This window comes from Falco peregrinus, chromosome 5 (assembly GCF_023634155.1).
Source record: "Falco peregrinus isolate bFalPer1 chromosome 5, bFalPer1.pri, whole genome shotgun sequence".
Classification (NCBI taxonomy): domain Eukaryota; kingdom Metazoa; phylum Chordata; class Aves; order Falconiformes; family Falconidae; genus Falco; species Falco peregrinus.
The window spans coordinates 30,277,614-30,304,572 of record NC_073725.1 but is presented as its reverse complement, the minus strand read 5'-3'; the positions used below and the strand labels follow the sequence as shown (position 1 = coordinate 30,304,572).

The 26,959-nt window shown below is 44.4% G+C and overlaps 1 protein-coding gene across 1 annotated transcript in view; it reads left to right on the top strand.

The window, feature by feature from the left end:
• The first annotated feature begins 319 nt into the window (after positions 1-319).
• Positions 320-26,959, top strand: part of VOPP1 (VOPP1 WW domain binding protein) — a 65,218-nt gene continuing 38,578 nt past the window's right edge. The window contains exon 1 of the mRNA XM_055804237.1: positions 320-728. Coding sequence (XP_055660212.1) covers positions 678-728 — 51 coding nt within the window. The 5' untranslated portion in view covers positions 320-677. The remainder of the gene's footprint in view (positions 729-26,959) is intronic.

Sequence of the window (26,959 nt, the reverse complement as noted above, 5' to 3'; positions counted from 1 at the left end):
GCACAAGGGGAGGGCCGGCCCCCCACCCGCACTCGGCCGTGTCGAACTCCAGGAGGCTCGCACGGGGCTGCTCCTCCTCCTCAGGGCCGCCGGCCCCGGGCACCCCGCGCAGCCCCTCGGCGCGGAGGAGCCGGCGGAGGGCGGGCGCCATCACGAGCGGGCGCGGCCCAGGCGGGGCAGCGCCGCAGCCCGTTACTCGCCCCCCCCCCCGGGGCCAGGGCTTTCCCCGCCGCGCCTCGACGCCGCCGTCCCCTCCCGGCCGGGCAGCGGGGCGGTACCGCGGCGGGCCCGGCCCCTCTCCCCGCCCTCGGCGGCGCCCGGCCTCTTTGTGCCGCCCGCCCGGGCGCCGCGCTGCCCGCCTCCCGCCTCGCCTGGCCGCGGCGCTGCCCGCCGGGCTCCGGCCGCCGCTGCCCGCGGGGATCGGCGGGCCAGCCCGCCCTCGTCCTCACCCTCTGCTGCGGGGCTTCCCCGCCCCCGGCCCGCTCCGCCTCACACCCTGCCCCCGGCGCGGCTGCCGGCCGCCCCTTCCCCCGTCAGCCCGCCCTGCCTGCTGCCCCGCCGCGCCGGTGGCCGTGGCCCTCCCGGCGCTGGGGATGGTGCCGCTGACAGCGCCCGTCCGCGCCTGAGCCGGCAGGGCGAGCCCGCCGCTGTGGGAGGAGGAGGAGGAGGAGAGAGAGATGAACCGCTTCCAGCCCGGGGTCGCGCTGCTGCTCTCGCTGCTCTGGGAGGTGAGGTGGGCCGGGGCGGGGGTCACCCCCCCGGGGCGGCCGGCGGGGGGGGAGCGGGCGGCCCGTACCCAGCGGGGAGCCGGGCTGGGCGAGCCCCGGCTGCGCTGCCAAGGGTGCCGGCCGGGTGCCGTTCGCGCCGGCCGGGCTCGCTCCGTTGGAGCATTCCCTTGCGGGAGCGGACGAACAGCCCGTCTGCGGCGCGCTGGAGCGGGGTGACGCGGGACCGGCGGGCAGCACGGGCTGCTGGAGCTGGCCGCCTCCCCGAGGGGCGCGGAACGTGGCGCCTTTCAGGCAGGGTTAAATGGAAAGGGTGTCTGGTAGGTGTCTTTCGGTTTTATTTTAATTAGCCTTTTCGTGCACAAAACGTGCGTGGCGAGCTCGAGGTGCCGAGGCGAGCGCCCGGGAGGCGCCGGGGCGGCCGCGGCCGGCGGGGTTCAACTTCGCGCCGCGGCGGCGCTCGGCTCCGGTGGCTGCGGACAAGCAAACAGCAATTAATAATAATAATAATAAATAATAATGTAAAAAAAAAAAAGGCAGCTTACGTTAATTGGAGGGTGGATTTGTGCCATGCAGTTATGTCGTGGGTCCGGGAAGCCAGCTCCTTTTTTAGCAGGCGCGGCTGTAGGTGGTTTCTGGTGGAGAGGTGTCCCTTGGGCTGGGGTCCGGCCATGGGACAACGCTGGCCATGGGACAACGCTGGCCAGCAGGCTCCCATCCTTGCACCGACACCTGTGGTGGCAGGGTGCTAGTGTGACTTCGCAAACACCCGTGGACTTCTCCGAGGTGCCCCCTTACACCTGTGCAGCCCAGAGGCAGTCTGGCTGGAGGGGTGGAGAGCCGTGTTGCTTCTGTGTTGGAGCAGTCTGGACAGAAAAGGAGTTAATTTTTTCCAAAAACCAACATACCACCAAACCCATACATGGAAACCAGAGCGCTGGCTGTGTAATTTTGTTTTTGGTAATGGATATAATTCATGAAAATGATGTTTACTACATGTTTATGCCACCTACATAGATGAACAATTTCTGGTATGTTGCCCACTATGTCATCCGGCATCATCCTATTAAAACACTCAGATCGAAATCACCATTTAATGTAAATAAATGTAACTCGTTTCAAGTTAATCGAGCTGTGTCTCGTTACCTCAGTTGTAAACCTGGCCCAGAGCCTTGCCTGCGATTGCTCCTTGATTCTGCAGAAGCTGTTCAGAAAGCACGAATGGCAAAATGTCGATTAAATAAAGCAGACACCAGCTGTTCCCAGAGGGAATTTGTTCATCTGAGAGTGTGAAAGGTTCTGCCCCTCCAAGATGTATTTGATTAGATGTCTCTGCTCTTTTAAGGTGTGTTCTGTTGAGAAAGAACCTGTGTGCCTGACAGAAGTGATTTGCATAAATCCTCTTTGGATGTAGCCAATGTTGCTGTTATTTAAGCTTTTACACCAGTTTTAATTGTGGGATGTCTTTTTGGTTTGTTTTGACGCTTTCTTTTAATCTAGAACATTTGTTTTGCCATCTGTTTTTTTGCATTTTTTTGGGGGGGAAGTGCTTAGGATACCTTTTAAATGAGATCCTATGCAAGTAAGAGGTATTGCAGATTGTTTCAAGTTGTATTCTACAGGAAAAAAAGGCCCGGAAACAGAATGCTGGGGGTTTAAATAACTGAATTGGAGACATCTAGTAGTTTAGAAGGTTTTTGGTATTTGAAACTTTTGCTGTCTTCTGCATTGACTTCCATATAGGTTATTATCTGAAATAGTTTTGTTACAATTATTTTAAATCTATTTGCAGCTTTGACCTGATCTTATTTAATCCTTAACAGTGTGATAATGATGGTGGTGGTGGGAGCCATTTAGTCCTTCAGAGCAATTTGTGGTAGTTTACTGATGTTTAAAGTTCTCCTTGGTTAAATTACCCAAAATGCTTGTTGGAAGATGTTCATGTATTTTTTTGTCTGTGTGCATTCAAAACACCGTTTCTGGTTATATTGATGAAAGGAATAGTCTTTCACAAGAAAAAAAAAAAAACAACAACCCACAAACAAATAAAAACTTGCATCAAATTGATGGTAGGTGTTAATTTGGATGCGGGAGTGTTTCTTTGTGGCTGTCGGGCTGAAGCCTGGTCAGTAGCCGACTGTGCCGTGTTCCTGTGGGGAAGTGATGGTTTGCTGTGCTTGATGGAAAGGCAGAAGATGCAGAAGAGGGGCTGAGGGGCAGGGGAAGGCCCTTGTGTGTGCTCATGGGTGGTTTCACAAAGGCAACTGAAGGCATTGCTATCGAAGCAGGATTTACATGTAAGAGTTTGCTGGCTCTCAATGTTAGGGTGTCATCCTTTCTATGTGTCTAGAAGAGCCTGAGACACACTACAGAAATGTCCAGAGCACTGTGGTGGTAAGAAAGGGGGATTAATTCTGTGTTTTCTTGCTGGATGAGGGGGTTCCACCATAACCACAAAGACTTCCCATGATGGAAGAAAAAGGTCTGATCCCAGGACCAAGCAGACTTTGCTCTGAGATGACCTTGATGTTAGGGGAGGAAAACCAAAGATGTCATGAGTTTTGCTCACAACTTAGTCACGGTTGAACAGTTTAACACTGTAAGCTAAAATGAGGAACTTTGCAGGTGGATAACCTGCAAAGGTAGTCTTGGTTCTTTCAGGAAGAAATGAATGCTGTTGAATCTTCATCCATCTTTTCAGATTAATTTGGCTGCTTGGAGGTAGCAGTGTGGTGTTAACCTCAATTGCCGGAAACGCCCTTTTTCACTGGGAACTTGGGTATCTGGTAGATCTGTAATACTGGGGTATGTGATTTCAGCATTCATGAATAGCCAGTGGTCTCACTTGTTAGTGTGACTTGTGGTTCCACTGAGAGGACTGTGTTTTGTCTCAGTTTTGTATGAGTAGATGGCTCTCGGTTTTATGGGAGGCTTTGAGGAGGGCCTCAAAGTGGTGTCTGTTTGGGGTATATATCAAGATTTTCTGGTTTTATTTCATCAGACATTCCAAGGGCTTTGGCTGTCTGAGCTTAAATGTGACTTTAACGAATAGTGATGTTTTTGGGATGGGGAAAAAATAAAACGAAACAAGCAGCCCGCCTGCCCCCATGATGATGAAGCAAGCTTATTTTCAGCCTGAATAAGGGCACCAGAGTATCTCTGTGTAGCTTGCTTCTCAGGCCGAGTGCTTGCTTGCTTTCCTGCAAGCTGCAGAAGTGCAGGATGGAGGAGAGCTGGGTAGCTGAAGCTCAATTCAGGATTGGGGAGGCTCGACTTGGTTGTTTAAGCTCAGTAGAGGACCCTGCCTGTGCTGTGGTTGTAATAAAGAAGGTGTTGTATTGTAACTGCTGCTGAGTAACTTGCTGGGTAGCCTTAACTTCCAGCACTGTCAAACAGTTTTAGGTGCCTAAGCTTCTGGTTGGCCCATGTGGTGTTTTCAGGGAAACCAAGGAGCTAATCGAACTGCCTGAATATTTAAGTCAAGCTTATTAGTGCTCTGTGTTAAGGTAAGCTGAGGCCTGTGGTAGTTGCTGTAGGTTGTACGAGATGTGGGTGAGAATCCCACCAGGAAGGTTTCCGTATCACTATAGAAGATTTAATCGTCACTTTTGGAAATAATAGCATTGATATTTCTACACGCTCAGTTTCTCGTTTCTAAGAATTATAATGTGGATGCTGATAACTGAATGTTTGGGAAAAAGTGATCAGTGTAGTCCTCTTCTTGTTAATTTGTCAGATGAAAGATTCTACAAAAGTGTCAAGTGCCTTTTTTAAAAAGAATGGACAGACATGTCATATGAACAACAAAATGTGTTATCTTGAAATAAAATTCAAACATACCTGACAGTCTGTCATACAAGATTTGTTTAAATAAAAGCAAAGTTGGCTAATGCTTCTCAGTTGGGTAACTTCTGTGTGGAGCTTTTTGGTGTTATTTTTATAAGTGGACTTCAACAGGACAGATTTTAGCAAATAAGAGAGACCTAAAATATCTGCCCTTCCTGAAGAGGTTTTTTTGTTTTGCTTTGGGTTTTTTTTTTTTAATTGTTGTATGGACAACCACGTTAAGATGGGCAGTCTTAAAGAAAAAAACCACATACTTTCATCGCTGTAGGCACAGGCAGAGTTCAAGAAGTTGTGAGGATTATGGGGACCTGAACCCACACCCCAGTCCCAGTTTCTGGAATATTTTTCTATGCGTTAGCTGTGAGGTCCTTCTTTGTATATGTATTATAGGAATGTACATACCCTTGAACATACGAATGTGTGTGTACAGCAGGGTGGTTGTCTCTGTGATGTCCCTCTCTGTGGAAGCCCACTGATACAGTCACATTGATGTTCCAACTCTTGTGGGTGTTGTGTCAATGCGTGGTGAGAGGAATAATCCTGTCCAAAGTGATGGAGAAATGTCTATCCCAAAAATTCTGCAAGGGAGTTGTTAGTGTAGAAGTGTCCACTAACCCTCTCCTGCTTGTTAGTTGTAGTTATCTAGGGGCTTAGCAGATTAAACAATTTTGGGTGTCTTTTTCTTTTTTTTCCCTTACCCTCTTCAAGCCAGTTGGAAAGCAGCTATTGCATTGCTGAGTGAAGGCAGGAAAGAGCTTACTTGTGATTTATAGTTTGGGGATCCAACTGGTGCTGGCAAGTCTTCCCTGCCTCTTGACAGCAGCGAGATGGGCTGTGATTTCCAGGCGAGAGGACTGAGCTTGCACACTTTTTCTCACTGTGCTCCTGCTGAGGAGGAGACAGATTCGGTTCGCTGCAGGAAGGGGACTGTGGCAGTGCTGTTTGCATCCTCTAAGGGGAGGTGCAAATAGCTGTGTGGTGTTTTTTTGGTGGGTTTGGGTGGTGTTTGTTTTTTTTATCGGAAAAAGCATCTATAAAAACTGTTCATATTTTTTATAGCAGTCGAAAACATTTAGCACCTTCCGTTACACTTTCTCCGGAAAAGGGAAGTCCTCCAACTCTCTTTTGTCTCTGTACTTCCCACTCAACTAATGCAGGTGTCTGGAAGGATGTGTTGAACTTGACCAAAGCAAACCTTTAGTCTTAGCTGCTCTTTGAAAATGGATTTGGCTAAAATCAGTGAAGAAAGGCTCGATGGAAACTCTCCTTGGTTTAATGCAAATTTATTTTGGTTTACTCCACTAAGAAGAGGCTTAGGAAAACTGGAATAAGTGTGCCCACATACAGGTTTGCACTGCTTATCTATGTAGGCTGGATTTGCAGGCAGGAACAGATCAATGTTTGAGTTTATACTACAGAATTTAAAACAATAAATTCTTATTTTTTGCTGAGACAACATGGCTACTGATATACTTTAAATTTGTTGTGATATAAAGTAAAATCCATATAAATAAAAAACCCTACAGAAAACTAACATTGAATTTCTGAAGATGCTGTATTGCTTTGTGTTTTGCTGAAGGCTTTATGAAATCCTGTTAGGGTTTATTATGGAAATACAAACTTTTCTGACTAGCAAGAGGTGAAGCCTTTTTAAAACAATCTTTTTTTTTTTTTTTTTTTCTTTGCTTTGATAGTGCCGTTTGGGCAATGAATCTTAGGTCTGTCCGAAGGCTGGGGATGCAGCCTGGGATATTTGAGCACTGAACAGTGCTTCCGAGACAAGGGAAAGATAAGGTCTTAAAAAGTGGATATTATCACTTTCCTGACATCAGTAAGGTAACATAGGAGATGAAATACCATGCCTGATATTCCTGGGGAGCATGGGATGGGAGTCTGGGTTTGGGGGAGTGGGGTCGGGGGGGGGAGAAAGAGGAAAGCATTCTTTGAGAACAATGTATCTTGATAGGTTTCTTGCATATTAAATAGGAAGTTTTCACTGCTGAGTTAAAAATGTCTGTCTTCTCAAGTGTGTCTTCAGCTTTGCGCTAAATAGGTGTTAACTAAACCCGTGTTTTAAATAACTCTACTAAAAATCTCTTCCTCTTTCTCAATGACTCAGCTTTCAGTCTGGTAGATTTTTAGAAGGAAAGGAATTGGCAAGAAAGAGTTTCTAATCTGTGTCTCATCCAATGCAGAGGTGGATTGTTGCTGGCAAGGGTGGTCCCTAGCCCATTATTCTGCCAGCTCCTGCAGGTCTAGAATCATAGAATCATCTAGGTTGGAAAAGACCTTCAAGATCACGCAAGTCCAACCATCTAATATCTGTGCAGCCACAGAAGGATTGGATCATCCCACTGACTGAGCCACCAAAAAGAGGATGGGGAAAAATGTGAGAGGGGATAGTTTTCCATTGGTTCAGCAGAGGTTTGTGCTGTGGCAGCATCGTTAAATTTTCTGCAGGGGAGGAGGGGGAATGCATGGCTTGGAGCAAGGCTGCCCATTTTGGTAGCACATTTCTTGCTTCAATACATGAAGCGTCACCTAATGGGAGTCATAGGATTGTGTAGGTTGGAAAAGACCCTTAAGATCATAGAGTCCAACCATAAACCTAGCACTGCCAAGTCCTGCATTAAAACAAGTCCCTAGACAATAGTGCAGTTGTACTGGAGTAGAAGGCAATCATGCAGACCTTTTCCATGCGCTGTTAGAAGGGAAAACTAGTGGAGTCTGGGTTTTTTTGTTTTCCCCTGAAGGATGCTGTTAGATAAAACTAACTTTTCCAGATGGTGTCCTATCATTTCCCCACATTGCTTGCCAAGTGTCTGTCAGAACAGAAGTTCTCAACCTGGAGCAAATGACCTCACTGGCCTTTCCCATCTGTGGGGTGGGAGGGGGCTGTGGCTGGAGACCGTACCTCTGGGGAAGGTCCACCATCAGCTGGCAGCATGAGAAGGACCATTTTCCTTAAGTCCAGCCAATGGGTAACTGAACACAGCAGTCCTCTAGCACACCCTTCACTGAGTCTTTCTCATTTGGAGGTCTGAAAGAAAAAAAAGTATCTTTGCCTTTCCTTGGAAGTGACTGTGAAGTGATTAGGACCTTAAGTTCAAAGTTCAAAGACAGTGGAAAGTGGGTGTTTTTGGGGAATACTGAAGCAGGGCGGTGGGAGCATGCCCTGACTCCAGCCCTGGCTGCAATCGATCCTTCTGTAAGCAGCTTGTCCTTTCCAGCTGGAGTAGGAATGATGGTGTGTGTTAGTTGGCTTGGTCTCCCACCTCTGACGTTGATGGACATCATGCAGCTAAACAGCTGGCAATAATTTTGAGGGTGGAGCCTTCCTTCTCAGGTCTTGTGGTGGTAGAATTAGAGGTGAGGGTCATGGACCCCAAGTATACAGCCCATACCTGTACTTGCCTTGATTTAGTGTATAGGAAAGACAGATTTGTACATTTAAAGTATTTTTATGCCTTTCTAATTAAATGCATTCTGGTTGGTTTGGATCCTCCCTCTAGAGGAAGAAGAACCGGAGAAATCTTAAACTAAATTAATGTGAGAGGAACGTGAGTGTATGGGAGGGTGGCAGGCGTCTCATTGATGGCAGACCAGAGACCATGGGCAGCAGGTATTTCAAGAGCCTTCCACTTGATGTGGGGTGAGTATTTTATTACACGTGTTCATATTCTTCTTGGGCCTCAGCAGCACTGCCAGCCAAGGGGGGTGATGGTTTTGTAGACCCACCTGCTTAGCTCGGTCTTGCCAGCCCTGTAGTCGCAGTGATAGGCTTGTACTACCATGGGGTGAAGAGCTGGTACTGTGCCCATGATCTGGAAGGTTTAGTCATCAAGACATTAGGAGCTCCATCAGGCAATGTATACTAGCAAAAAAAAAAAAAAAATTCAATGCCTGTAGTAATGAAGACAGGCTTGTTTTAAGTTGCTGCATACTTGGGGTTTTTTGCAGTCACAGTTGTGTCTTTCTGCATGTCTGATGGGTGTAGGTAGGCCAACAAAATTTGTCTTGTCTGTCTTGGTCTCAGTCTGTGTTTCTCCTTTTCTGGACAGGAGATGCTCCTTGACTCACCAGAGAGGTTTAGTTGTTTGTACTGTGCCGGTTTTAGTACAGTCCCTTTAGTGTCAACACAGCAGACTGATATCAAAATGCTGTGCTGCATTGACTCTTTGTTAAGGCATGATGGTATAACAGCCTAAGGGTCTCTACCTGGGGAATTGCCCAGGTGGAATTCAGTGTTTCATTTCTCTGTTAACACAACAAACTCCTTTTTGCTTCCCCCACGATATCTCCGTAAATGCGGAAGGTTGGTGCAGGCACTGCTCGCTGTGGCGGGTGACTGTAAGACTGTAAGCATGCTTTGGCTCTGGATGCAAGAACTGGACAAGGATGAGTCAAGCAAGTGTTTTCCTTCATTTCTGCTCCTCGGGGGAGGGGGGGGAAACGTATTGCTCATCGCTACAGATAATTATCTCAATACTGGTGTAAGTGAGATCCAGGAATTCACTGCTGACTCTCTCACAGTGTGAGCTCCCAGCTCAGGGCCCCAATTCCCCTCCACACTTGGAGCCATGAATTCGACCTGGTACAGGAAGGGTTATGGCTGTAAAAGTCCACCTTCATTTGTTCAAATGCCATTAAATTTGGTAAGGTTTCAGTCCAAAACAGAGGAGGAAACTTTCTTCTCTGAATATGCTGCTTTCAAATGGTCAGCTGGTTGCCTAGCATGAAATAAAAAAAAAAGCAGGGGAGTAAGGGTGCGTGAGAAGTTTTAAATCTACCCTTACATGGTTTGCTTTTCTTTTTAAGGCTGATACGAGCTGCTCCTATTTTGAGTGCTGTCTTGTCTATCCCAAACAAATGTCCCTAATGAGAATCGTGATTTTTTCAGTGCTTTGAGCAGCAGCAGTGCTGTCACAGCGGGCACTAATGTGGGCAGCAGTGGTTTGTGTGAGGGGACCCCAGTTCTGCTCTCATCCGCTTGTCGACTACAGCAACCTGCATTCCCGGCTTTCATACAGACTTAATAATAGCGTATGGGATTGGGTTAAACCTCTTCAGAACTAGGTCATCCTGTAGTTTGTGATAGTGTAAGGATAACATTAAGCTGCTGCATTATTTTTTTTTTTTCTGTAGCTGAAATGATAGTGGTCTCTGTTCCCAAACTTGTGCGTGTGTTCCCTGCATAAAGTGTATTGTGCCACGCTAAGGCTGGGGGCTTGCCTATATATTGCTTGGAATGATCTGTATTTCTAGGGAAACTAGGGAGCAGGGGAGGCAGTAGGTGCCAAATAATGGCTAAATATTACTAGTTGTCTAACCTCGAGATAAAGCTAAGGCAGATGCCTTTGGATTTGAGTGTCAGTCAAAAGAGGTGAATTGAGAACAAAGTTTGTTCTGTCTTCTGTTCCTTTGGTATTTACACAACTAAGTGTTTGAGTTTGGTAGTGTTAATACCTTGCTGTTGAGGGGCTTCACAGTTTAGGGCTTTCCCATAACGCGCACAGCTAACTGAGCTTAACGCCGATCTCGCAGCATGATAATGGAAAAGCATCTCAGGATCCACAGGCTTGTATTTTCTCAAATCCAGGGTTTAAATTGTACTTCCCACTTCACTGCAGGTAACGCTTTTGATGCTGACTTCTTAAAGCCCTGGGAGAACGCTAGTAAATTGGGTCTCACTATACGTGGCAATCATCTGCCTAGATGTCTGCAGTGTTCCTAGAAGGCATTGAGTGAGATCCTGAAGATGCTGTAGGAGACACATTGGGGTATGCCCAAAACCTTCTGATGGATGAAACTTGAGCGGCTGTGCTGACCCACACTGCCAGCTCCCCGTATGTGTGCCCATCACAAGGTGCCCTGTGGGAACCTGTTTCAGTTGGAGCTTCACCTGGCTTTCCCCATGTACGGAAACCACAGGCATGGCCCTGGCACAGAGCCAGGGGCATTTGGATTAAGCTTGTTTTAATTCTGTAGTAATCTTGACGTCCTATTTTTATTAAAGCTCTAATCCTGGGCTCTATCCAAAGCTCATTAAAAGTCAATGGAAACATCCCACTTGCTTCCAGTGAATGCTGGGTCGGGCTGCTCAGAGGGCACTGGGCACCTTTGACATCTTGACCAGCTGGAGGTGCAGGTGGTCTCCATTCTGTGCATCTTCTGGAGCAGCGCAGGCAGGGATGCTCATATCTTCCCTGGGCTGAGGGCCCGTGTTTATACATTGCTGCTTCTGAAGGTCTTGGTTGCCTTGAGTTGGCTTTTAATGTCGCTCATCCGTACACCTGCGGTAACCAGTGTGTCCCGCCCATGGTGCTGCTGGTGCAGCTTTCCTTGGGGAAGGAGCTGCTTCAGCTGGCCGCGGTCGCCCTCCGTGTTGCATAAGGAGAAGAGCATCGTAGTGATTATATAAAAGAGATTATGTAACTGGGTAATTTGGTAATTGCCTCTCCGGTGAATGCTAAGAATAGCTTGCGAATATGCGTTTATTTCTGTGATAGCCATCCACAGTGATTAAACATTGGAAACCGTGGGTGCTGGGCTGTGGCGTGGGGTGAGATACCTGACGCTTGGGTGTGTGTTTGCACTGAGGCTCCCCAGCTCCATCACCCCTGCACTGCTCTGGCAAGACGTGTCAGCTTCTGTTCCCCCTGCCCCACAGAGTGGTGTGACCTGCTGCACAGGCACAGTGAAGGTATAAAACTGCTCTGACTGCAGTTGTCTTGGCTCTTAAGGAACCTGTGCTAGCTGTTGGTGGCATCCTGATGATGGTGTGCAATGCACAGGCAGAGCAGATGATGGATGAGGGAACACATGTTGCTTCTCCATGAATTGCAGCTGTTTTTGCTTTCTCTTACTTCACAGTATACATTTTTTTTCATGACGAAGTGGCCAGTACCTCCCATGAGGTGTTTGAGGGTGCTGGAAAATTTCCAGGACTGGACAATTTCCGGGATCCTGGTGAGGAGCAAGGAGCCTCCTGGGCTGCTTGAGACAACTGAGAAGACCCCATGCTTCAGCCTGGCTTTTACTGCTTGCATCTCTGTGGGTTTATCCCTTGCTTGCAGAAGGGAAGGTGACTCACAAAAAATTCAGATCCAGCCAAAGCCAGCAAGAGCTCCTGTAGTACTAATTGAAGTCTTCAGAGAGAAACTGGGCAGGAGATGTTTGCCATTCTTTGCAGTCTCTTAGCCCCAAGAATGTTGTGCAGGGGTGACCTAAGGATAGCTCCAGAGAAGGTGGGAAGGGGGTGGGAGGCTGCGGGAGCGGGGGGGGAGGAAGGGAGCAAAAAGAGCTCTCTGAGCGCCAGTGATTCATCTGGGAACATTAATCCTGGCTCTGAAAGTGTTCCTGCAGTTCTCAGCTCAAGTGCTGAAGTCTGGGCGGCTGTTGGGCTGCTTTTTTGTTTGTGGTTTGTTTGGTTTTTTTTTTCCCCTGGCCTCCTTCATTCTTGCTTTTATAGGTTTTTAATTTCCCTTTCTATACACTGTCCTGAAGGTATAGTTGCCACCTTTTGTTGTCACTCCAGCCACGTCATCTTCTCTACTTTGAATTGCTTTATTGGCTCGTCATCTCTTGCTGCCTTGCAGCTCAAGCTGTTTAACCTTATCTTCAAGCTGTCACATAATCCCCTCTCCACCTACAGCTCTAACCCGTTTTCCTCCTCCTGGCCTTGCTCTGGACTGTTCCACCCTTTTTTGGCTTAGGGATGTCTGTCTTCTCTCTTTTGTGTGTTACTGATTTCATGATTTGTAATAGTTTCCACCTCTTTGGCTGCCGAGTCCCCGTTCTCTTTTTAAAATGCTTTAACTTTTCCTGTACTTTCGTCTTCTCTTTCTTTTGTAGGCTTCCTTCAGCCCCACCTATGAATCAGCCCTGGCACATCCACCTCCCACGTGGACTTTGCTTCTTCCATCATTTCTTTACTTTCCCCTATTTGCAGAGGGAAGGGCCATATCATCTGCACTTACAAGTGCCCTGTAAATCCATTTCTTGTGTGTTGCAATTAGGTATTGAATATAGATCTTTAAAAAAATGTACTTAAAAATCCCTTCTACTTGAAAGGATACAGATTTCCATTGTGTCCCTTTTCCCTGAATGTCCGTTTCATTGCATGCTTATTCTCATTTTTGTGTGTTAGTCTAGAGATTTGAGGGTTTGGCTTGCTGCTTCTCCATAGAATTCCCTTTGCAGCTTGGGTGACCTCTCGTTACAGCAGGCTGCCCTGCGTACAGACCCTTTCTCCTTTGTATTTATGCCTCCTGGTTTTAGTAGGGTATCAACCCTGGGATATGCTGCTGTTGCTGTCAGGGCAAAGGAACATTAGGGGAATGTTCTCAATAAACATATGGTTGTTGCATAATGTAGATGGAAAGTAGGCAGAGGGCATGGTGCATGCAGCTAGTGAGCTTTCTGAGAACTGCAGAGAACATGGGCAGGCACAGGCCAGGGGTAATATGAAATTATTATGATACCCATTTAAATTCTCAGGTGCTTAATGAACTTAATTTTTCAGTCTCAAACTGCATATCTGGAGAAGGATGTGAGTTAAGTTGAGAGTTTTTGTGCAAGAGCATGTAAGGATGTGGGAGCTTCTGTAACATGAAAACTTTAATTTGCATCTGTGCAAATACATTAAGAATAATCCTAACGGGACTGGTAGGCAAGTGTGAAGTAGTGAAAAGAGGAGAAGGACCATAATCATGTACTATGTTATCTTGTTAAAACCAGTGAAACTGAAATGTCTCATTTACAATCAGCATTAATGAGAGGTATGTCTGTAAACTCCTGCCTAGGACCAAAGGAAAATTCTTGGTTTCAGATGGATAAGAAGGCTCAAAATATATAAATATAGTGTAAACAGGTGGTATGAGGGCAATTTTAAGATCTGGAGCAGAAACACTGTCCAAGATTTTGCTTTGCTTTTGTCTACCTTCCCAGTGTCACCTACAGCATGTATAATCTGATTAATTTTAGTAGGAGTGTATATTCTTCTATTTTCTGGGACTTCCAGGTGCAGTCTTTGACTCCAGCTGCAGGTTGCTGATTTGTGGAAGAAGCCCTGGGGTTCAGCTGGAATGTACCAGTGGTACTGGGTTTGGTGGCAGCACTCTGGCTGGTGGGGAGGAGAACTGGTTCCATGTGTTGATGTTTGGTGATCTTCTCCCTTCCAAGAAAATAGACTGTAAAGATATTAAACTTCTTAAAAAGGTTTAAGTTCAGTTAAATAGATTTCCGAAAGCAAGTCTGATGGAGCTAAAAAGAAAAAGAGCAGTGTCTGCAAATATTCCACTGTCTGGAAGTGCCTGATGGAGCCAAATAATTAATTTCTAAGAAGTTTTCTTCTGAAATGTTCCTGCAGCAAGCTTTTGAAAAAAGATCTAGAGAGGCTTGAAAACAGGAACTCTTTGTAGAACGTCTTTCCTTCAAGTGTGAGCATTTAAACATGATGTGAAGCAAGGCTATGAACAATTAGTGCTGGGTTTCATGACATTGCCTAGAGGAAGCTTGGCAGCCTTTTTCACAGCGGTAGAGATGGCACTTGTAATTTCATTGTCAGCATTTCCAAGTGTTACTCTAGCACTGCTAATGACTCCCTGGACATCTGGAAGGTGACTGCCTCGCTTGTAAGGATTGTAAACATGTGGCTCTTGAGGGAGGGCTGAGACCTGGCTGTGAAGCAGTCTGCATGAACAAATAACTCTTCCGAGGTGTTTGATCTCCCTGTCTATGCAGGCTTGCCATGTTTGCCTGGACTCGACCCTCCCTCAGCCTGGTAGGTGTGTTTGCAGCTGGTCCATGGCAGGGATACATCATCTTTGTGCCTGGGAGCTGTACGTGTGTCAGCGGCGCGCAGAAGTGAAGCACTGAAGGCAGCAAAACTAAATCACATATGTGACTTTAATACCTGCCTCTTCAACTGAAGGAAAAAAAAAATCACCGTTCCTTTCTCTATCAGTGCTGTACGTTGTTCTGGAGGGACAACTCTTTCTTAACAATGTCCTAGACTTTGATATGTGCTGTATTCATGGAAGCGGCTTCTCCAAATATCCATCTTCCAAATAGGTTTAATCTAATTTGTATTTTTACGGTATTTCTTCATGCTTTATTCAAACACAAGTAATCAAATAAAGAACAAATCAGGCTGTTATGCTTCAGAAGTCTCTGACAGTTAGTACTTATATTTTTATGGGAAACCAGAATTTTGCAATTATTTGTAATGACAAAAAGTGTCCTTGTCTGGCAGCTCTCACAGAAGGGTTTAATAGTACTTAAGAAACATCAGATATGCCATGGCATGTTCCAGTCACATCCAGGCCAGATGTATAGCCATTGTACGGATGGGTAAATGGGCAGAAAGCAGTGAAAGTGTCGGGCACATTCTTCATGGCAGAATGAGAAGCTTAGTGTTTCTGACTCTTAGTTTCTCACTCCAGTGCAGGATAAGGAAACTGCTTTGACTTCGCGGTAAACACTTGCTTTGCAGCAAGCCCTTCTCTTTCACAAACTTCAAACATGGGCATTTTCAGATGTCCCATGCTAGACCTCTCATAGATGGGATGAATCCATACAGGCTCATAAGTGGTCTGGAGAAAAAAATGCTTGGATTGGGACTCCTTTCCTTGTGGAATTATCAAATTGTGGAATTGTCACCCTAATGCTTGTTCAGTGCGTACTGTTAGTAGTGAAGCTGAGATCTGTAGGTACATCCAGTTTCTTTACCTTCCAGGCATTTTATCCTAATCTTTTGATTCACACACTTGGATGCTTACCACTGAACTATGCTTGTACTCTGTTTCAGTACTTAATGATTTTCTGTTGATCTAAATAATCTCAGACTGTTAGTGATGGCAATAATTATTTGGGCAGAACATGAAATAACACAAGTCTTCACCAGCTTCCCACCTCTTTGGATAGTTGACTAAATCTGTTTAACTTGCTGTCCTTTTAGTGCTGCATTTACATGCACTGAAATGCTGCAGGAGCTAATACTTGTGTTTGACTGTTTGTGGGTTTTTTTTCCTTCTTAATTAATCATTTATTGAAATATGCAGTCCTAGGACAATCTAAAGTTTTGCAAAATTGGATCAATCGCACGGAGTAGTTTTGGTCAAAACTGAAGTAACAGCACATTGAAACAGTTTCAGTACTTTCAAAAGCTGGTTTTCTTTAAGTACTTCTGAAAGCTAAGGAATTGAAAGTACAGGTTTACAATATGTGGTCAGAGGAGCGTGGAACTTTTTTTCTGAAAAGCTTGGCATTCACCCATGGTGTGGGAGGCCAGTTCTTTTCTCCTTTATGTCCTCAGGATTATTTGAGTGTGTATCACTCTTCTCCTGGGAGTGTTCCTAGTCTGCAGGAGATAGGGTGTCCTGGAATTGATTTATGTCAATTGTTGACATTATACCTCTCTTCCACTGTGTAAAATACAAAGGAAATATGTGCTGAACTCTGGAAAGCTACACTATAGCACAGTGGTTTAGATGCTCTTTGAAGAGGGAGACCTGTGCAGTGCTTCTTCCAATTGTGCCCCTTTGGAGACAGAAGAACATAGAAATGAAAGACAAAAAAGGATGAGACATTAGGTCTTTCGGTTGCTATTAAATAGCATGGCCTTGACTTGGGAAGCCCTTATGTAAGGGATTTGGGGAATCTGCTTGGGTCTGTCGGAGAAAGAGGTAATTCTGTCCTTGCTGGTTTTTATGCAATGTTCAAAAAAATTTTGCTGCTGTCTCCCGATAGAGGTAGGATGCTAGTGTAGACGGGCATTTGCTCCTATATTTATGCATTTCACACAAGTAGCAGCAACACTACCACAAAAATTTGAGATGTTGTCTCCTCTGACTGCCTGCAGCTTGATGTTTGTTCACTTCCAGGAAAGTGAGAGAGGTTTGAGTCCTTCTAGATGGGAGACTTGAACGCAGATTTGCCATATCCTGGCAGAGCACATTAACTGGTTTGGGTGGCTCTTGACTGCTGGGTGACAATCGCTACTGCCTCCTTTCCCTTACCTCTCTGTTCTGCAGATGTGCCCTTTGGGACACTTCATAGATGCCAAGAAAACAAAGGTTTGGGGCTTGGTATTTTATTTTTTGTTTTGGGACTGCAGGAAACAATTAGGTTTTAGAATCCCCAAAATACAGTTATGTGCCTGAGTCCCTAATATGAGTCTGTTTTCTCAGAAGATTTCTGTTAAGTTTCAGATCAAGCTAGCACCATCTGGAGTTCACCTGCTGCTACATATTTAATTCATATACTGATAAGAAATATTTATATTTAATAAATAGCTCATAAAAATCTGTCTCCCCTCCTCCTTTTATGGTGAGAGCATCTCATAGCAGCATTACGAATGTTGCATATCTAGGCAAGGAGTGTAGCAATACTGGAGAGATTTATTTCAAATAATCACTGTTCCTCTGCAATAACTGGGGAGATGGGAAGGGTGGTATGGTGAAGGCTGTGGAGAAGGCAATGCCTAGTATGCCTTTCACAACCTTAAAGACTGTCATAAACAGATCTATATAATGTTTGGGCTTAGGGCATTGGTAGTGTCTTCTAAGCACCAGATTTCTGTGGGGCTGTGGAGTGCTGACATTGCTGTGCTACTTCATGGTACCTTCCTCAGCTCCTGCCTTTCTGATAGGGACTGAGGTTGGGAATTCATGCTGACTCTGGTTTTGGGGCTGTCCTTCCCTTTAGTGAAAACCTTAAGGCAATCTTACGTACTTAAAAAAAAATAAAAAATTATGTTTACTTCTGTAAAGTAAACTTATGTTTACTTACTGCATGTTTAATACATAAAGTGGTGAGTTTATACGTTCCTGCATAGGTCTCTTCTATGTCTGCTGCTCTAATTGGTTTTGTTTGTTTTTTCTAATATTGTGAAATAATCCAATGATTTATTCTTTTTCTGGACTAGTCCAGTTTTCCAATCTTACATTTCTGTGGCTGGTGGCAGGGCTGGTAAATCAGGATTGATTTAGTGCTGGCAGCTCTATTGTCAAGAGAGACCGTTCAAGGGCTCTACACAGGGAAATTAAGAGAGATAAACAGTTTTCAAATAAGGTTGTGCACATCGGCCACAGCAGTCCTAAAGTTCCTTGGACTGATGTGTAGAATTGGCACTCCAGGTTTCTTGTTGCTTGTTGTGGATTTAGGCTCAGAGGAGACTCTGCATCTTCAGCCTGTGATCACAATTTTATGCGCATAAGTAGTGCTGGGTTCGACGACGTCCCCGAGGACTTCTTGGTTCTACTCTCAGGCAGATGCAGCGCAGGCAGCGTTGGGGCAAGCTGCCGACATGTATATCTTGCAAATACAGCTCAAACCTGACCTGGAGGGAATACATCTGTGGGTAGAGACACAGCCTGAGCTTCCCGTGTCCCCAGTGCTCTGTCCCTCAGCTGAGGCAATGCTGATAATGAATCATGGGGATGACTTTTTTTGTTGGGTGCAGAAGGGCCCATTACGGTGATAATGATCGTTAAAAGCCCCATGTTATTTCTTTAGAGTTCGGCTTATGTTAGAAATAATGAGCTACCTCATTCATTTCTTCATATATTTGAAGATGCTTTTTCCAACAAATGTTTTTGTGTAACCTACCATACTTTATAGGGAGCAATATAAAAGTATGGCCCTGTGGCTAAGGGCAGTGTCGCTTAGGAAGGTGGGGTTCTGCTTTCGGCTCTGCTGCCAGACCTGGGTATGTTTTTTTGTAATCTTTGTCCCATATTATTCTTTTAGTGCTTAAGAAATGATTGAGTTCTATTCTTAAGTGGTCTTGGAAGATATGGGTTAAAAACTGTAGGAAAGAAAGAGATAAGTTTAACTGTACTGGTTTCATTAAAAGCTGGTTTAAATAAAATTAAGCAGATTCTGCCATTAACAGAGGTGGGGAAGAGGAATTACTGAGTACTAAGGAGGACCAAGGACCACAGAATTATCACCTGCTGTGGTGTTAGCTCTTGCCTCAAGCAGCGCTCACTGATTGTGGGTCCTGTCTCAGTAGGTTCCCTCTCTTCCATAATTTATGTATATTTTTGCTGATGAACTTAAAGGTCTTTAATGAAACTTTAAAAAAAAAAATAAAAAACCCAAGCAAAGTGGTTATCAGTTTCTTTCCCTCTGTTGAGAGGATTAACTTCTGGGGTTCTCTTCTTTTTTTTTTTTTTTCCCCATTCCCTCCCCGCCCGCCCCCCCCCTCCCCCCCCCTTTGTTTCATGGCTGTGGTCACATCAACTTTCCTCTTGGCCTGAAAAGCCCTAGGCAGTGCCTGACTTGTGGTACAGTGAGGGTTGTTCCTTAAGGAGCCCCAGGCAGTGCCACCGAGTAGTCTTAAACTCTCCTTCAACATCCATCAGAGCAGGGCTATCCTGTTACTGTTGTGTCTTTATTCTGGAACTTGGATACATTGTTTTGCAAGAAAAGAGAAAACTCTTCCTATTTAAATCCATGCAGCTTTGATTTGAGATTAATTTTCAAATGAATTCTAACTCCGAGCAAAGTTCAGTCATAATATTGCCTCAAAATTACGGTTTCCCTATGGTTTTCCAGATGCTTGCCCACGTTTGTCAGAAAATCTTTTAAATGAGAAAGGTGCTCCACCAGAGTTTTTTGATTTGTCTTGAAACCTGAAATACTTTTTGTGGCTTTATCATAATGCTTTCATGAAGAGCACCTTCAATAAGCTACCATGTAGACCCATCCATACACTATGCTGCTGTTTGGGAAGTGTTGGTCAAAATCTGATGTCTTTCTAAATCCTTCTCTAGCCAGTTCTCAGGCCGTGGAGTTCAGTGGGACTTGCTTGGGTGAGAGGAGACACTCCTCCTACTCAGAGAGCTGTTGTGTGAAAAAATGTGTCTTGCAGGAGGAAGATCATCTTTGTGGTTGTCCATGGATTTTTAAATCTGCATAATCATGGGTTTTATATAGCTACAGTCAAAGAATACAGGTAGAATCTGTATATTTAATGGAATATTAAATACTGCAAAACTTTCATGTATGAACTTGCAGAAGTTTTTTTGATTGGTTGGTTTGTTTCTCAAACTCTCTGTAGGGTCAGAGATCATGTGTCTGAAATATTCTATACGTGTTGTGTGGGTTTTAGGTAATTAATACTTTATGCTTGCCCCTGAGATATGTGGTAGTGGTTAAAATTCAATTAAGCGGTGATTATACAATGATTATACTGAATGATGAATATTTCATTTATTTCATTTGAAATAAGAAATATATTTCTGCCATGCTGGTTTTATTTCAAAAGACTTTATCAAGACTAGCACGTTTAAAATCTGTTCAATGTCCTAAATTTATTCTGCTGGAAGAAAGCAAATACTTCTTTGAGGACTTCTTTTTAAAGGGATTTTGTTGCCTTGCTTTGTAAGGATGCTTCTGGCACCTTTTTATAAAGGCTTTGTGCCTTGTCACCTTCAGATACAGGCCAAAGTCATATTCTGTTCGCACCATTTATTAACTGACCTCTTGCTAATTGCAGCTTGATAAATATACGCGACTACAAGACTGAAAGAAATAAGATGGGTGAGACAAGTGGCTGCCTGTACCTGTCTTGGATGGTGGCAGGTGCTGTGCCAGAAAGGCCGTGGGCTTGCCCGCTGTCTGAGGTTCGCTCCCTTCATACTTCTCCAATGTATGGACCACTCTGCATCAGAGGTATTAGGGTGTAGCTCCCTTTTTATTTTCTTTGTTACTGTTTCAGATCTGTCTTCCATGGGTTTGTCTAGCCCCCTTTGAAGCTGTCTGCTTCTGCAATCTCTTGCAGCAACAGATTTCAGATTTTGTCTATCTGCTGTGGAAAGAAGTATTTCTTAATTTAATTTCCTGCTAGGACAAGGGACATTCATTGAAACTAATGTTATGGGGTTTGGCAAATGAAACAGTTCTGTATTTAGCTTCATTCAGCCCTGCATTCAACCTTGCTCTTGCCCATCACCTAGTCACCTGTTTTCCATGTTGAAGGCTTCCAAAACTTTTAGACCCTTCTAGAAAGGTAGCTGCTCCATCTCATTATTTGTTGTGGTTTCCCTTTCTCTGTACTTCCGACTCCTAGCTACAGGTGCTTCTTGGGAAGCAGAAATAAGGATGGAGGTGTGCTTTACATTCCTAAGGGAGAAATTGGCCACTGGTATCTGCCGAAAGTTTGGGGTTGCCATCCTATATGGAAAAAGAGCTCAAAATCATCTCTAAAATAAATCTATTTTTTTAATTTCTAAGCTTTTAAGGAACTGTAATAAAATAATTCATTGGTTTGAGTTGGATTCCAGTAGTGTTACTGACTTTTAGTTGTAACTTACTCTGCATGGGGTTATTAGTAAAGGACTTCTCAACACAGAGAGCTAAAGACTGTGAAACTTGCTTTGAACAGTACATATGGAAGCCTGCCTTGTGAAGCTTCATTGCTTTTGATGGGGCTGGCTGAGGGGTACATTAGTATGTGTTCCTACACCGAGAAAAACTGTGCCCGTAGGAAGAGACAGACAGATTTTAGCCTGAAGGACTGTGGATCAGTACAGCTGTCAAAGCCGGTGGGCATACATGTACTGCTTCTGCAGCAAGCGCTCAGCTGCCTTCTGCTGTGCGAACATCCGAAGGAGGGCTGCTCATCATCACGCCCGACTTGTAAGAGCTGTACTGCATAAATGGAAGTTTTATTGTGTGACTTCTAGCTCACACTATTGTTTAGGAGGAAGTTTGGTTTTATGGGGCTGTACTGCTGCAGTGTCTGCCAGTGGTGTACCAAGCGACACTGCTAACATCTGTCCAGTGGTAGTTGTGTGTCTCAAGGTAAAAGGTTTTGTGGTGGAGCTTTTGGTTTGGTTGGGGGTGGTTTTTTTTTTAATGTATATATCTCTATGCACTGTTTTGTTGTTGTTTCTAAAGGCAAAATCAGGGAGATGTGTTGTGCATTTGGAAAGAAAAGCAGTGGTGTTAGTAAAGGTTTCTGTCTGTCTTTCAGAGTAAGACTTGAGAGATCACAGAGTTTAGACTTGGACCGCTATCAGGGGAAGCTTGTCTTACTCTGCTTTCTCAAAGATAAGCTAAGGTGACCTGCTGGAGAGCCTTGTACCAAGTTGGGTGAAGACACGGACCCAGGGTCAAGCTGGGCCAGATCAACCAGCTGGGTGATCTTACAATGACCTGGGTGATTTTTCAGATGAGAAGCTTATTAGGCCATGGGAAGCTTCTTAAGCTCAGTTTTGTATTGTATGAAACTTTGTGGTAGAGAGTGGAGGTTTTGTGTGTGGATGTGGTGTTCTTTTTTCTTTCATTTTTTTTGTAGCCTGTATTGTTGAGGGAATGCACTTTTGGGACTCGGTGCCTGTTGGATTTTCTGAGACACTGATGTCTTTATGGTGTATCACAAACATCTGTTGGTGCTGTGGTTGAACTAAGGGAAGGCAGAGGCACCCATGCCAAGACATGATCCGCAGGATGAAGTGGGACCTCCAGGCTGTTTGGATCTTTTAACTGTGCTCTGCCCTTGAAGCTGCAGGCAAATTTGACCACTTGAGGATGTGTGTGGAAAGTCAGAGATGAATGGAAAATTCTCAAAACACATTCTGCTGCCCATTTTGCTTTCCTTATCTAACCCTGTCACCGCAGCAGTACCACAGTGATCACAGCACTGAGATGCAGGTAGACTGAAAATCATCTGCAGATTGTTAGCATTCAGGTCCATGTCAGTATTGTTATAAATAAAGAAAATTGATCCTTTTGAACCTTAATTTGGTTATATGGACACAAACCACTGGAGAAAGAACTGGATTATATGCTTTGATCTGTATTGTATCAGTCAGATGACGTAGTTGGGCTGTTAAAAACTAATGCTTTGTGAGTCTATCTTACATTAAATATTGTAAATCAAAGCTCAACTGCTAGGGATCTTACATGGTGGATTGTTGGGTTTTTGTGGTTGTTTTTTTTTTTTTTTTTTTTCAGATGAGCTCCAAGTGTGGCCCTATAGTAACTGTAAGTTTGTTCATAGATACAGTGGGGGTTTTTTTGTAAATAATATGTCCATGATTTTAATGTTCCTTGTGGAAGAAACAAGAAGTTGGGTGCTGCTTCCTCAGAGACATGTTGTTTCTCTTGTTTGCCCATTCTTTTAAATTTGGATATGTGTAGTCTGTTTCATATAGGTCTGTGTAGACTTTAGTTTACCTGTATTTTGCTGATGTGTGGCTAGGCGTGGTTTTTTTAAGGACTGTTTTAAGCATCTCTGATACTTGAAGTCAAAGACTTACGGTTTCTATGTCATGTAAATGAAGCGTGGTTTATTACCACACTTCAGACCCGAGCTGGTTGAATGGATGACACGTAAAATTCAAGCATAGAAATCTTAGTTTGAGCTCGGCTCTAAATTTTTCTGAGACTTTGGGCCATGCATACACTTAATCTTTTCCCTTTGTGATGAATTGGAAATAGTACTATGTCAGCAATCCTTTACTTGGTACCTGGGTGTCTTCAAAATTGTTCTACAAATTCAAGAATGTCACTTGATAAAGCTTACAAAAAAAAAGAGAGAGAAGAAAGTATAACTCACAGCCTAATGCCAAAATAATGTTCTATCTGTTTAGATGGGGCCAGAAAATCAGGTAGTAATCTTGTCAATGCAGATGGGATTTAAAAAAAAAGTTTTAAAAATTACCATTTCTGTAAGAATGCTGGTAGTGGTGACACACTGAGAACTAGATCCCCAATAAAAATACTTGTAGGTTTGTGAGGCTAATGCTGTCACCGTGGGTAGCTGGTGTTTGTTGATGCTACACACCACACTCCAAGGAAAACTTGCAGAAACACAGGGACACTAACAGTAGTGTAGTGTTGACTTTGGATGTAGTATCAGAAAAGAAACTGGTGTGAGATTCCTTGATGCTCCTGATGTTTCCTTGAGGTTCCTGCTGCTGCAAGATGCTCTTGCTTTGCTGCTGTTTGGATGAAAACATAACTAGGGTAGTCAGAATAAGGCTTTTTGCATCCCTGTCCCATTGTCCTTGTCCTAGTGCTTTCATCCTAAATCCACCCTAATCTTCAAATAAATCTGTGAAGTTCTTAATAAGCCTCCATCATGCTGCCTTTTCCCCTAACCATTGGGAAAGGCTTTCAATAAACACCTGCAGTTTCTTCCCTTGCTTTTCTGTGGGCCCTGCCATGGACTTCAAGCCATGAATGCAAAACTGACAGCAGTTGAGTGGCCCTGTCAAGACTGTTTGCTGTCATGACAAGGAATATTGCTTTGCTGTTTGTGTTTTACCCTCTGCATCTTGCTTTCTGTTGCTTCTGGTTTTTTATACTTTGATAGTCCCTGTTCCCTTTTTGTGTAGTGGCTGTGCAACAATATTCTGGTTTCTGATTAGGGCTTCTGGATGCAACTGATGATAAATATGAAATAATAGCCATCCTGACATCCCTTCTATCAAACTCTACTTCTGGTGAATTTATTTCCCCTTTATTTCTTCAGGTAGTACTAAGCACAGCAAACAGCTGCTTCTATCAGCAGAAACTTGGGAGAATGGACTTTCCCACTGTTCGTTTCCCCTCCAGTCCATATGGATTTCTCCTTAGACCTAGGGGCAGAAGCAGTATGCCTGTGCAGTTGTATAACACGCCATTGCTTGCTTTTCTGCCCTGAACTCATAATGAAATAATCTAAATGATTATAAAAGCTTTAGCACCAGCTTCATTTCATTTTAATAGACCAATAAAAGCAACCAGTGTGCAAGCTGCTGGCTCCAGTACTCCTGCGTAAGCCATTAGCAAAACAACATTACTGACTCTTGACAAAGAAAAACAGCAGTGACAGATCCAAGAATTTGCTCCAAGAAGTCGTCGACCAAGTGCCAGTGAATCCAGAGACCCACTCTTATGCATGCTGGCTGCTGTGAGCTCTTTGTTTGAGGTTGAGAAGTCGGTACTTTCTCATAATTTGTTTTACATTCTGGCTTTTTCTTTGTCTTCTGTAAATATCCTTTGCAGTGTTTCCAGCAATGCTGGCAACTTTCCAGACGCCCGAGGAGCTTTTCCAGTTAACTTGCGTGCATGGAGACCTGATGGGTTTCGCATTTTATGCGTGAGATTGGCTCATCTGGCCACCTCTTATGCTCTGCCCCCTGCAATAGCAGCTGATGTATTTGTAATGTTATACCCCACATGCCAGGTACAGTATGTTGGCTTTGAAGAACAGGAGTCTCTCCCCGAAGCCCAAAGGAGCCCCCAGATGTCACTGCTGCAAGGCCTCTGGTTACCTCACTGGTTGTGGGGAGGTGGGAGAGGAAGCATGACCATCTCGTGGGCCCCAGGACGTGGAGCCTCCTGTACTGAGCAACAATAAAAAAAAAAAATCCTTGGGGGCCCTCTGTTTGCCTGAAGTTTGTGTGCCTTGACGGGTGCCTATACAATTGATATATTGTGTATTTCAAAGTATACAGAAACAGTAAAACTACCTACTAACCCTCGCTGAATATAAACTAGTACCATCTGTTTATATACTATCCTCTAGGGTTTTGCTGTGTTTAAGAAACAAAAGCACTGCTCACGTTCTGGTACCGGCATGGAATCCAGTGGTGTGGTTTCAGCCATGGCTGCCTGTCAGAGTGGTTGCACCCTGGGACTTCCTCATGAAGGGTAAAACTCCCAGCTGGGCAGGTTAGAAGACCTTGGCTCTGCCAACACCCTTTTTCTGGACAGTCTGTGGTTAGGCTTTGCCTAAACCCCCTGAAAGGGAGTACATGGTTCTGAGAGATGTGGTCCCCTCTTCTGTGTCTCTTCAAGTTGGAAAAAACCCAGCTCTTTAACTTCACTTGCTGAATTCAAAGACGTTGTGATCACTCCTTTCCAGGAAAAGCTTTCAGCATTTCAAATAGCCCTAAGACATTCACTGAGCCTGACCGTTCCCAAAAACGTCTGGTCAGCTGGAGCAATTCAAAAATGCAGTATCAGCTAGACCAAGATTCTGGAAGAGAGAGGTGGATGACCTCAGCATGAGTGAGAGGACAGGAGAGAGGATGAAATTATCCCGAAACAGAGCTTGGGAAAAGAATTACTATCCCTCTGTTTTGTGTTATGTTCTGGTAGTTGTGCATTAGGTACAAATAAGGGAACGGAGACTTCTTTCTGTGCCCCTTTAACATGGAATGACATTTACTAAGTTCATGTGGTCTCTTCCCTTCCATCTCTTTACTTTTGCAGAACTGGGTGAACAGCACAGCACCATCACGTTCTGTCCAGATCGTGTTTCTCTGTTAAGATTTGTTTCGCTGTCCCTGCAGAACATCTGCCAATCATCTAGGCAGATGTGGTTACAAAGCAATTTATTTTATTTTGTGATTTGTTTGTGTTCAATGGTGTCATTGGCAACAATCTGAGAGCTCGTGACCTGGTGTCCTGGTCCCATGTTCTTCTCTCCTTGCTTCTTTTGACTGACCTTTATAGTGTGAACTTTTGAAAACTGTTTGTCCTGTCGTTTCCCATCTCCTGATGTCTGTTCTGGTTTAAAGGAGATGTTTCCAACCTATTAAGAATGCCTTTACTATGGCAGCTAGTCTTTTAAACTTGCATTTTTTTGGTAGAGCTGTTCTGAAACAGGACAAGAATTTCCAAATGATCGTTCCTAGGCTCTTGGTGCATTGTGGATTTGTTATTTTTAGTAATCTTTGCCATTTAGTTGTCAGTCTCACATTGGTGATCTTCCTTTCCCCCCTTATCAGCTGGTAGAGTCAAGGGGTTATGATTACTTTCACAAGTGAACAGGGAGCTTTGTAGCCTGGTGGTTGCAGATAAAAGTTTTATTCTCTTTGAAGAGAGTTATAAAAAGCCAACACAAAAATATACCATGTAAAGAATTCCAGGTGTCCCACTGCAAAGCCCTACTAATCCTGGTTTCAAAGTGAAGAGTTTCTCCTGATGGTGTTTCCTTTCCTTTCCTTTTTATTTAAACATTGTACTGTTCCAAGAGCTGGTCCATGTGCATGTGCCTGGAAGAGTCATCAAGTCATCTCACAGATGTAGTCATTGGAGATGTAGGGTTTTGTTTTGTTTTGTTGGGTTTTTTTCCCTGAAAAATACTTTGTGAACATGGGGCCATGGTAAAACAGCTTTATGGTGGTGGTGGGGGGTTCTTTGTTTTTTTTCCTCCCACACACACCCCACTGGAAGGAAAACATAGTTGGCCCTTTAGCTGAATTACCTGGTGGTGTAGTTGCAAGCCCTGAGGTCTCACTGAAAGCTTCTGGCTGGACTAGGCTTGAAGTGTGAAAAACATCCTTAGCGTAAATGTTTCCAAACTGTTGTACGAGTACCACTGGTGGCACATGAGCCAGTCCAGACAGATGCAGATACTGCCTGCGTGTGCATATTTAGGG